This window comes from Cygnus atratus, chromosome 4, assembly GCF_013377495.2.
Source record: "Cygnus atratus isolate AKBS03 ecotype Queensland, Australia chromosome 4, CAtr_DNAZoo_HiC_assembly, whole genome shotgun sequence".
In the NCBI taxonomy this organism is placed as follows: domain Eukaryota; kingdom Metazoa; phylum Chordata; class Aves; order Anseriformes; family Anatidae; genus Cygnus; species Cygnus atratus.
Genome location: NC_066365.1, coordinates 13,507,415 through 13,519,484, shown reverse-complemented (window position 1 = coordinate 13,519,484; position 12,070 = coordinate 13,507,415). Strand labels below are relative to the sequence as shown.

The 12,070-nt window shown below is 44.9% G+C and overlaps 1 protein-coding gene across 1 annotated transcript in view; it reads right to left on the bottom strand.

Annotated features, from left to right (window-relative positions):
- Positions 1-3,124: 3,124 nt before the first annotated feature.
- ADGRL3 (adhesion G protein-coupled receptor L3) overlaps positions 3,125-12,070 on the bottom strand; it is a 526,793-nt gene continuing 517,847 nt past the window's right edge. Inside the window, exon 23 of the mRNA XM_035542902.2 lies at positions 3,125-5,437. Coding sequence (XP_035398795.1) covers positions 4,638-5,437 — 800 coding nt within the window. The 3' untranslated portion in view covers positions 3,125-4,637. The remainder of the gene's footprint in view (positions 5,438-12,070) is intronic.

Below are 12,070 nucleotides of genomic sequence, written 5' to 3'. Positions count from 1 at the left end.
GATGAGCTACCCTTTTATTCCTGTTATCTAGGCAAGTCTGCAGGGTATTGCACTCTTCATAACCTCGCAAGATCAAGAGCATGTGGGATTGTATGGCAGAGAGGCTGGCCAGCCAGAGAAGAGCCCCAGCGGGGGAAGCAGGATGGAAGCAATAGGGACACGGGTAGCGAAACACAAAGACCTCTCACGGCTCAGCACCTCCCTGTCCCCCATCCCTCTGGAGCATCTTGCTGCTCATTGTCTGGGGGCAAGGAGGAAGGGAGCAGATTGGTTAGCAAACACAGATTTCAGGGAACTAAATGCAATCAACAGGAGGAAAGGAGCAGCACTGTGGTAAACAGTATTGCCTACACAGTGTCTCCAAAGCTGTGATGATCCCCCCCCTACTTCCAGCCTACATAGTCTTGTAGTTTGTCTTGGTGTGTGTTTCCCGTTGCGTCTCTCCTTCGCGTTTTTTAGGGAGATCTTTACAGTCTTATGCAGCTTGTCTCCTATGGTTCTTGCAGAAGACTGACAAGCAATGCCCATCAGAGCCAAAGTGTCCTTGAGCAGTAGGAAACGTAGTGACAGTCCAGCAAACTTGTGCATCAGGTAGCTATGGGGCATTCTGTGACAGGAATGCACAGGGAAAGTAACCCTGGTTATGTGCAGATTACAAGAAGCAGGGGGAAAAAGGGATTCACCACTTGCAAAACATCCCAAGATGCTTTCCAGGAGCATGCAATGCACAAAGCGTGGCTCAGTGCTTACCCCACAGCCTTGCGCTTCTCCCTTCCCCTTTTCCACTTGCAAGCAAGACTTTATGAAGGAAGGATGCCACAAGCTACATATTGACACTGGAAAATCTCACTCCGTACATGCCCAGCAACCAGCATCGCCAAAAGGCAGTGCCATGTTTCCAAAAAGAGCAGTCTATGTATCAAGTGGATGGCTTTGTAGGACCAAGCACTGCCTTTTTGCCTTTAGTCTGTTTTTCATTGAAAGTGGGATGCTTACTGCAGCTGAATGATGAAGTTTTAATATTCTATCTATCTCTACATGCATTTTTTCCTCCCTTTCTTTTAACACAGCTCTAAAAAAGCAGATCCCTCCAGTACAGGGCTGGCTATACACTTCGACCTGGCTTGCCAAGTTGCGTGCCCCAAGCGTTGGTACAGATATAATACTGTAATAGTTACTTCATCAGGCTATTGTGTGTGCCACGTGCTGTTCTCTCATCTCTCTCCACCTTTGCCCACCATGAAGAAATGCCTTAGAAGTTCTGTAGTTCTGCCTCACACTCTGAGAGCAGTTTAGGCTCCAAGGGCTTGAGTTGAGCTTCATGTGCTGCAGTCTGCACAGACGACACTGCTGTGTTCCCAGTCACATAACGCCTGCCTCTACTGAGCCATTGATCAAAGAGCAGAAACCTTCACCATGCCCATAATCAACTATCCAACATGACAAGAGACTGCTTTGACGGGGAAAAAAATGATAAAAATAACCCCCATCCTGCTCCCTGCCCTCCCCGAACCAAATGTCAGTTTTAAAACATTTTCGGCTTAATGTAATTAATGATGTCTATTTCCCCTCTTTTGTGATTCAGCTGTTACCAAATCTATAAGAAGCACCAACAGCGAACCCTGTGGTGCCAGATCAGCCTGGGGACGGAAATAATCAGCTTGAAAATAAGCAGCAGTTTTTGCAATCAAAGCGCTAATAGGCAAGTAGGCCGGAGGAGAGACGCTCAAGAAAGAAGGGATGGAAAAGGGGGGAAAAAGCCTGTTCACCGATAAATCAAAAACTCATGGGAAGAGAACGAAAGAAAGACAAAGATATTCAGTAGGACACAAGTCACCCCATAGCAAATCCATCACTGGTTTGTTCTTGCATAGTTTCAGACACACTGCACCAATCACCCCCCTCCCATTTTATCATGGCAATATTTGCTACAGTGGATCTCACCCTCTGTGTGACTTTAATCCCACCTGGAAACCTGTTTTTTTGGAGACTAATACTAGTGGGTAGAAGAGACTGATACTAATGGGCCCTTTTAACTTTCTCCAAAATACAGGTGTGTCAAGTGTTTCAAGGCTTTGCAGCCTCGGTTGGACTGCTGCACAGATCGGCGTGGCCACAGGGTCTGAATTGCTCGTTTTACTTGCATGCACAGCTCTGCCACACGCCTCCCAGCTCAGTCCTTGCTGGCGTGAAAGATAAAACTAAACAGGGAGGCACAACCTGGCTGGCTGACAACTGTTACGCTATGACACCAGGGGATTCCCAAGGTCAGGATGGGAAACGCTGAAATCTAGACCCGTCGGGAGGAACAGCTTGGTCAGGAATAGACCTCATTTCCTCCCCATGGCATTTTGGCTTGAGCACCTGGCTGCAGGAACATCTCAGGTGGCCCAAAACAGACCCTTGCACAGACCTGATTGCTCCTGAGGGATACGAAGACAGGCTGGGCCCTTGGCCGTGGGATGGGAAGGCTGACGGGGTCTCTAGTGCAACGTGGCTGGCGGTGGCAATGGCGCCTTCTGTGAGGAATAGCTTTGCATACGCCCGGAGCAAGAAAATAAAGAGACAGCAAACAAAGACTGAGGAGGCCTAACGGGGACTTGTTTTACTCTTTGACATGCTACCAGCAGTTTTTAATCTCAGAAGAATCAAAATAAAAAAAAAAAAAAAAAAAAAAGGAAATTACAATGATTAAAAAGTACGACACATGAAATACTATACTCAAATCATCTGCATGTCATCGTCTAGTATATACAGTAGGCACAAAACAGACCTAGAATAACCTGCGAGAAATGTGGACCAGCTTTGTTCTCGCCCCTAAACAAGTCTCGCTAGCCTGATGTCTCTAGTCAGCCGTAGCCGTGTAACGTTTGTGCTTAAATTGCTCAGCTCGGCTTCCTTTCTTTGGCATTGCTCACCCATGCCTTACAGGAGAGGAAACGTACTGAAGACAGCAGTGGAGAGAGGAACAACAGAGAAGAGCGATTAACCGTACAGTACATACATACAGTGTCTTCTAAATTGTGATCAGTTGTTTATTGGTTGGCAAACAAGCTTCACTTTTACAACAAATATTAGTAATGAGGTCATTCAACTGCTGAGACCATACAAAATGATCATAAATTAAAAAAAAAAAAGCGAAAAGAAAAAAAGAAAAAAAGAAATTATTCTCCGTGCTGCTAATTTACCTCTGGAAAGCCTATGTTATTTAAAATCCTGTCAAATAAATAACTTTCCTGTTAGGCGAAATAATGAACAGAAGACTTCTTTTCTTTAAAAATCACTGCAAAAGTACTTTTTAGATCACTACGCATCAATCAGTTTTCTTCGTAACCACTGCAGTACAAGTGCCTAAACTGGGGACCGGGCAGAGCCGTGAAGGCCCTTGAACTCCTATGGGGAAGTCGCCGTCTCATGCAGAAGCCCCGCTATGACTACAAAAACCTCTTGGCTTCTAGATGCGAACCTACAGCCTGGGTGAGGGGCTGCTTGCCAAAGATGCTTCACAGGATTACTGTTATGATCGGTTGTGCACTGTAAACAGAAAGTTTGCCCTGCTCTATTCTGCAAAAGGTCTGCCAGCAATACACCGGCTGAAGAGAGAGACACAGCAAGGAAATAAAAGACTCCCCTGGCTGGAAAGAAACTGTTATCGTGTTACTAAAAATGGTCCTTAGAAAGCGGTGTTCGTATTTTTTTTTTTTTTTGGCCCAGTGAGACTTTATACCGGGATGGGAGGGGCAGGGGAAGAGGCAAAAGGAAAGAAAAGAAAAATAGGAGTTATGAAAAACCTTGCTCCTACTGGTAGACAAACTTACAAGACCAGCACAACAGAAAAGTTCTTATTTTTTTTTTCCACTACATTAACAGGGACGCAAGTTCTGGAGGAACAGAAAGCAGACTATATGTGCAATGCTAGTATCTGTACATTACATAGAAATTGTTCGATTCTCTTTTTTCTGCCATTAGTTTTTTATCATCAGTTAATACAGCAAAATGTAAAATATGCGTTTAGCATATAATTCTAGGATTCCCTTCCGTCTCATTAATTTTTGTTTGGTTTGCTCCGACAGCAAAGGGTGCTGCGGTCAAACCGAGCTGTGAGTGACCAAAACCCATTACGTGATCTGTATTTGTAATAAACAGCTTTGCTAGCTCGTTTGTTTTGTGCAGCACTCCCACCTAGATGCGTCATCTCTACTAGTTTCAAATGCACATTTTTGGCCTTTTTTTTTCTTTGCTTTTTTTTTTTTTTTTTCTTAAATCAGGTCTTCAGTATTAAGAGCAACACAGCATCAAGGATTGTTTAAACAAACACAGCATAACTTGAGAAGGCCACGAAGTGTGCCGTTATCTGTCCTATCTCTTTCATTAACATAATGAAGTCTGTCTGAAGGGAGGAAGGATGGGGAGGAAGAGGGGGGGCAGCAGTTCCTGTTTTTTTTTGTTTGTTTGTTTTTTCCGGGCTGGCCTAAAAATTCCAGTAAAAAAAGTCCAAGAGTTTCATTTTGTTTAGAACAGCATGAAGATTTAGGAGTACACACAATATTACCACTGCTTGTATTAACTCAGAACAGTAAACCGAGTGTTACGGAGGGGCTGTTTGTTGTCTGTTTGCTTAATTTTTGCTTAATCTTCTATAGACTAGTGACCAAGTGAGCGGGTCCTTTTGCATTGCCGTCCGGGGGAGTTCCCTCTTTGTTTGGCGGGACTATAAAACCGTCGCTGCTGCCTCGACCTAGCTGGTAGTACGTGTGTAGCTGATGGACGTGGTTTCTGGAGCCTAGGTTGGGCATGCTTTTGTAGTAAACATCATCGGCATCACCGCTTTTGGCTGGCGGGGGGTCGGTTTGGGTGCTGGCGGTGACGCTCTCTGTCATGGGCATGCCAGCCAGCGTGGGCATGCTGGTGTACAGAGAATCCCTGTTGGGCGACTGGAGGTCGTCCGTGTGCTCGTTGGTCAGCAAAGGGAAAAAGCTCTCGCTGTTGTCTTGCAGGATGCGCCGCCGGCTGTAGAGGTGGGGCTGGTGGTTGTCTGCCGAGTACACCCGGGGGGGCAGCAGCGGGGCGTCCGACTCCTCATGGATGAGCTCCAGGCCCAGGCTCTCCTCGTGGGTGAAGGAGGTGGCGTCGTCCAGCACGATGGCGTCGTCCTCGCTCCCGCCGCCCACGCTGTTGACGAGTTTGTTCATCAGGTTGCGGCTCTGCTCGCTGGAGCGCTCGTGGTTGTTCAGGTAGGAAGGGATGTAGTTGGAGGTGAGTTCCTTCAGGATCTTTTTCTCAAGGGCGTTCTCGGTGTGGTTGTACCCGCGGTCAAGGATTTGCACGCAGTTGCTGAGGTACTCGCCGCTGGCGATGCTGTAGCTGTTGCCGTGATTACCATTCAGTGGTAGAGTATCCGTGACACTTGTATCCCTGGCATTGTTCAGAAGCCCCTCTGAAAAACATTACACAAGAGAGGGTGACTTGTACAAACAGGAGGACACTCACGCGGGATGTGCACACTCAAAACCCCCTTCCTAGGCTGCCACGCTGCTGGGGGAAGGCAACTGGTGGGCCAGGCTCAGCAGCGAGAAGAGTGCTTTGGCCAAAACAAGAGGGCATGGCTCCACCTCGCCGACTTAAGGTCTGGCCACCGAAAAATGGAAAAGTGCTGCCAGGTGTTTTACTTGATGCAGCAAGAGCTGGTGGGAAGGAATAACCTCTCCTCACCAATATATCCTATGTGGCTATAGTGCACGGCTGCTTCCAGAGGCTCGGGGCTTTGCTCTGTATGTCTTTGGGGAGCTGAGGGATACGTGAGCCTGAGCTGGTCCAAACAGCCCTTGCTCCACGCTCTTTGGCAATTCACCCCAGCTGAGGAAATGTATTCACAGCACAGGTTAATCATTACCCTGACTTCACTTAGGACTGTATCCTTACTTGCTTTGAAGGTGAAAAAAAAATCCTCTCTCCACGTCAGAGGAAAGGCATAGGCCCTAAAGGCAAGATTTGGTGATTAGCTTGTGCAGACATGCAAGACAGGGGCGCAGAGCGCTTGCTGTCTGAAGCTTTTTGGGAACAAGGCTAAATGCCCTACCTCTCTTGGTCCAAGGCCGTGGCCAAAATAACTTATTTGATACTGGACAGGTGGCATTTCTAATGTAATCAGTGCTGCAGACAGCTGCTGCGGGGTCTTGCAGAGCCTGTAGAAGTAGCTTCTATTTTACTTTCCAAGTTAAAGCAGAGGGCTTAATGAAGATAAACTACCATCACTGTCATGGTATCTCAGGCTCAGGGGGACCTGCACAGAGTGACAGGGTCTCGGGGATGCCACTAGGCCTGGCTCACTACCTTTCTGCCTTGCCTGCTGTGTTGGAAAATGCAGCCCAGTGAAATTCAGGTGCCTGGCTTGCATGAGGAGTATATAATGCACATACAGCCACAGATGAGACATTTGGATTTTAGCAACAAATGGGCCTGGTCGCTTCTGTCCCACTAACTGCCTGCGTCAACACTGCCAGCAGAAGTCTGGGGCTTGACTCGTGCCTCCCTCGCACTGCAGGGGATGGCGGAGAAGTGCTTTGAAAGCAATGTGGGACAAGTGGGCAAGGGAGGATAAACTCGGGCCACTGGCAGTTTAAGCTGCCCTGCTTTCTTTTTTGTATTACTGGCCTCCCCAGAGCAAGGAATGCACGAAATCATGTATCTACCTTTCAGCTAAGGGTTTTGGGCGTTGCCAAAAAAATCACAAGCAACTCCCAGCAAGCAGCGGTTGATTAGAGGAACCATTAGCCAACAATTTAGGATTAACGGTTGTTCACACCATGCTTGCTACATGGCATGTGTACCTTCTGAAAATACAGGGTTTAGTCTATATCTGCGATGTAGTAGTTGTGTATGTCAACGGCTGGAAAATGCTTCTGCAGGATTTTGTTCTCTTTTGAGTGAAATGCCCCAAATGTGTCTGAGTTTAGGTTTCTGAAGCTTAGAGTGTGCTGCTGTGTCCCGTGTTTCCAGAAAACAAGGGAGCTATGCAAAAAAGTTAGCTAGCCATCACAGACATAGAGCAAAGCCACTTATTTTCACGTTAGAAGCCCTCCCAACGAGCCATGATGTTTAGGGAGAAATGAGAAGTGAGCGTTTTAGGGGAGGACTGTATGCAATGGGAACAGTGATTGTCTGATGGTTGGGCACTGTATGCATTGAGGCACCGAGTGCCACTTCTGCTGCCAATGCATAGAGCTGGAGGCCAGGGGGTTCAGCAGGGAAATAAAACGGAGGCATTGCACGTGAAAACAGAGCGGGTTCTGTAATGAAACATGCCGTATAAAAATGCTACGACCTTGCAAATTAAAAGGTGAAGTTCAAAAGAATTGTATGCACGGCTAAATGAAAAACTAGGCTGGGTAAATGATACCACAAAAACGGGAAATAAACAAGAAGGCACCATCTAATCTTCTCTCTCTCTATATATATGTATGTGCACATACATATATATACCCACACACATACACACGCACACATGTATATATACATATGTATATTCATAAGCTTTAGATTCTTCCAATTTCAAAACTGTGAGATGAATTTCCTTTATTAACTACATCATCTATATGTGATGCAATAAAAGTGAACTAAAAAAAATTACATTTGATATGCAATGTTTAGCTTTACTCCCATACTTGTCTCTCTGTAGGGCTCTAAACGACAGCATGAAGAAAAGGAAAGAAAAAACAACAAGTAAGCTTACAGCGACAGTAGGAGAAACATGAGTAAAAAGCAAGTTGATGATATGCAGAAGAGAGTTAACGGAAATAATTTTCACTGCCCAGAATACATGAATTTGTTACATGGTTTATTTCAGGTTAAAAATATTGACATTTTAGACAGAAAATTATTTTACGCGCAATATCAATATACTACATTTTATTAAAAAAGATAACATTTAAAACTTTTTCCAATGCCATTATAAATGTCCAGTGTGCAACACAAATCAAGAAATAATCCCTGGAAATTTTAAGAAAAGTCTAAAGCTCGCAACAGTCATGCTTGAAAAGACAGGCACTGTCAATGTCATTTCCAAAGTCTTAAAATGAATGGCTTTACTTACTGTTAGTTATAATAACCCCTGGCAGTTGAAACTGAAATCCATTTCTTGCTAAAATGTTTTGCTGTCCATCCTTTGCAACAGTGCTTTGTAAGAGTACGACTTTGCTCATCATAGGGCTGCTGGCACGTTACAAACTTTTGCAAGGAAGCTTTTTTTTTTTTTTCCGGTTCTTTTATAACCAAAACGCATGGAAAGCTACATGGACTTTGCAAACAAAGGTGAGAGAAATAGTAGATCGAATAATGGCATCTCTAAATGAAGCTATCGAGAAGGAAGGATTAAAAAAAAAAAGGAGAGCCAGAGATGAAGATGAAGAGCCATTTTTAACTGTCAGCTTCCCACTCTGCACTGGTCTGTGGCACGCTGTGATTTAAGCAGAGCTTGTTACGTGATTTCCTTCTTCTCTTAAAATTATCACTCATGGAAGTGGTTAGGCCATTTTGAGACACTTAGGCATCCAAGAGACCGAGCGAGCGTACATCCATCAGCTGCAAATGGCAGCAAGCGCTGTGCACGTGCTGCGGGGTGCCAGGCTCCTCACCTACCACCTCCTCCTTCTTCTATGCTCTGTCCCACTGAAGGAATTGCTTTTGCCACCAGTAAACAGGCTTTGGCCTTTTGGGTTCTCATCCCCAGCCTTTTTTCAATGCTTTTTAGGGCTCCTGTTGAGACTCTAACATGGATGTGGCAGCTTCAGCTTGAACAGAGAGGGTATTTTAATGCATGTAACTGGGGAAGGGGAAGGAATGGACAGAACAGGTAAGACCCCAGGTTTACCCTCTTTATAGTGTCCTGCCTCTGTCAATGGACAGCACCAGAAGTGGCAGATGAAGGTGCAAAAAAATCATAGCCTTGGTGACATGGAGTGAGTTAGTAGAATGACGTTAGCTAGCGTGCCCTCACTGCACACCAGTCCTAGCCAAGGCACGCCCAGAGATGGTGCCAAGTGCCTACTTTTACAATGCACTATCCCTGCTTTAGCCTGGCTGCAGGGTCTTTAATCCCAAAGAGCCCAAACTGCTTTTGCTAACCTTTGTTTCCCCTGCGGGATCTCCTAATATTCACACTTTCTAATGGAATGTTTGGTCCCAGGACAATAACCAGTTTGAAAAGCAATAGCTATACCACTTTCTTTGATCATTAATTAACTTGCAGCTTCCTGAACACAATGGGTTGCATTCTGCTGCCCGGTAAAGTCAATGGTAAAGCTCCTGCAGCTTAAATGGGATCAGTAGTGGTCCCACTTTCTTTAATCTCCTACGGATGTAGACTAGGCAGGTTTCTCTGTTTTCCATCTGCTTGTGTTGCACCAAATAGCACTTTCAAATCAATAACACTATTTGTGGAATAATACGTTGTTAACTCAGGCAATTGTATCAGAATCCAGTCTTAAAAGCTAGAAGAACACAAGATTATTAAAATGTACGTAAAACCTTTTTGTCACATTTCTGCTCAAAACACTTTTTTTCGCTCAAGGCACCCAGACTTGAACATTAGGGCTTGTCTTAAGCCAGATGTTGACCCATCATTACCTGCTGCAACTTATTTTGAATGTCCCTCAAATCTCAATATTATCATGCAAAGAAACATACAGAATATCAAAGCTTGTTTTGACATTTGCGATACATAGAAGTTCCTAAAATGCAGAGCATTTCAAGCTTAACAGTAGTCCCTTTTAGAAAAAGCATTAGTGAAAGCAAATTTATTGCACAAAGTTAGCATGGCTTAGGAAATTTATGAACAGCAAAAAGGTCAAACACACATGCTTCCTTGTGGTTTGAATGAAAATACCCTAGTGATACAGTTTGATATCTATTTCTGTTGTAAACAATACTCTGCTATATAGCATAACAGGGATTTTAGTGTTTGCATGATAACCATCGTTATTCTCCCTTCCTTAGAGATCCTTTACTGGTAAGGGACACCTTCATAGGGAGGGGACACCTGACAAACTTGTGCTTGGAAGCAGCGTTACTCTGTAAGGATCTGGCCACCTCTCAAGCAATCCCCCCAGAATCAAACGGAGGTGGCAGAGCTGGACAGAGCATCAGCAGAGAGGAGCTGGCAGAGCTCCATCCTCTCCAGCTGCCCCTCAGGTCCTGGTTAAACACATCTGCCTGTCCCTAGCAGCAGCACCAGGACATCTGCCTACAAACCCCAGTGGTCCCCACGGCTGGAGCAGAGACGCACACGTAGGTGACAAGAGGCTAATCTCCCAGCAGGAGCCTCAGCTAGGTACGACTGACTCTACCTATTCCCTTTTCATCGCCACAAGGAGGGTATGCCAAGAGCTCCTAGTCTCCCCTACACCTTTTTCTATTCTTTCTTTCTTCTTACTTTCTAAGAGCATATAGAAAACGTATTAATGCAAACGGCAAAACATTTCCTACAATGTCTAAGCTCTACTTGTTAGAGCCGACCTCCACTCCTTGCTTCAGCTGTCATTTTTTTTCCTACAGATCAAGGGCGGTTTTGCTCTGTTTTGCATTTTTACTCCTGTAACCTCTGGCAGACACGCCGGTGCGCTGCTGACCGCATTTCTCTCTGCCATTTCGAACGAGCAGCTTTGGTGTCAAAGGCCATTTTAGCTTCACTTACCTTCAAAGGTGTTCCTGTTTCTGAAATGAATGGTTTAACGAGGCAATGTGCTGACAACAAAGAGAGGAATGGATACGTCTGACAAAACACAGACACAAGACCAAAACAATACAAAAGCACGGGGATTAAAAAAAAAAATCAAAATAAAAACTACTATGAATGCTTTGAGTGGGACTGATGAGTGTCTCTCAAAGTGAACTTGATCGCTCATGGAAAAAAAGCCTAAGGAAAATGGAAAAATGCACTGAAATGAAAGGAAAGGGGGGGATCATTTTTGTGCCCAGTTCCAAAAAAACAAAGTGTGTGTGTGGGGAGAAAAAAAAAGGAAGAAAAAAAAAAAGAAAGAAATGGGCCAAAATAAGCCACAGAAAATGGAATTCTCACTAGAAAAATTAGAGAGAAACTCCAGCACACCTTGTGCGTTGTACATGCTGACAGAAGGGTTGTTATAGACCGCCGATTCCCCGAGCAATGTATTATAAGGGTTGTTAGTGCCATGAGGACGAAGCAGAGCATTGGTTATAAGATGATTAGCCATGGCTCCTGGAGCAGCCCGATAGAAAGACAGAGAAAAAAAAAAAACAACAAAAAAAGGTCAATCAGGCAAATGTGGCATAAAAAAAAGGGAAAAAAGAACATTCAGAATGACAACAGTTGAAATAGTCCTGATTACAAGCAGCCAGCTAATTAGACTCAAAAACTGTAGGCCACTAAAGCAGCACAGATGTTACTGACAATGCACAAATCCAAACTGATGCAAAAGAAAATGGATCAGAAAGCAGATAAGCTACATTTATGGTGGTTCCCCAGTTGCTCTGAGTGTAAGCAAGGCTATGCCCACATGCTTGCTACAAATAAACACAGGAAGATGGCAGCCTACACAATGGGGGGGGGAACTCTCCAGAAAGTACCAAATGAAGAAGGAAAAAAAAAAAAAAAAGATTAACATAAAACAGCACATTTAATTCCCACTATGTGTTAGGATCTCTTTTGTTTGTCCTTTGAAACACATCTAAAATTGAAAAAAGTGTAATTAAAAAGAAAGGATGGAAACTGCATCCTCTCCGAAAGGCTCTCGGCACTTATCGGAGAGCTCTGCTTCACGAACCAGTTTCTCATTGCTAAGAGGGCAAGTTTCACTTCAGCTCCTGTTCCTGAAAGCTTCCCTGTACCTCCTGGCAGGTGGGGAGCAAGAGCACCGCAGCCGCAGCAGGTGTTTCTATCAGGAGCGAGAGGGGACCATGGAGATGCGCTTTCTCCTCTTGCTCTCCTTTTTCCAAGCAAACACCTTTTTTTTTTTCAGCACTCCCTGCCCTCCTTGTAGTCATTTCTGACCACGCAGACAGCAGTCAGCCTCCTGCTTAGGTCTGTCCCTTGTGG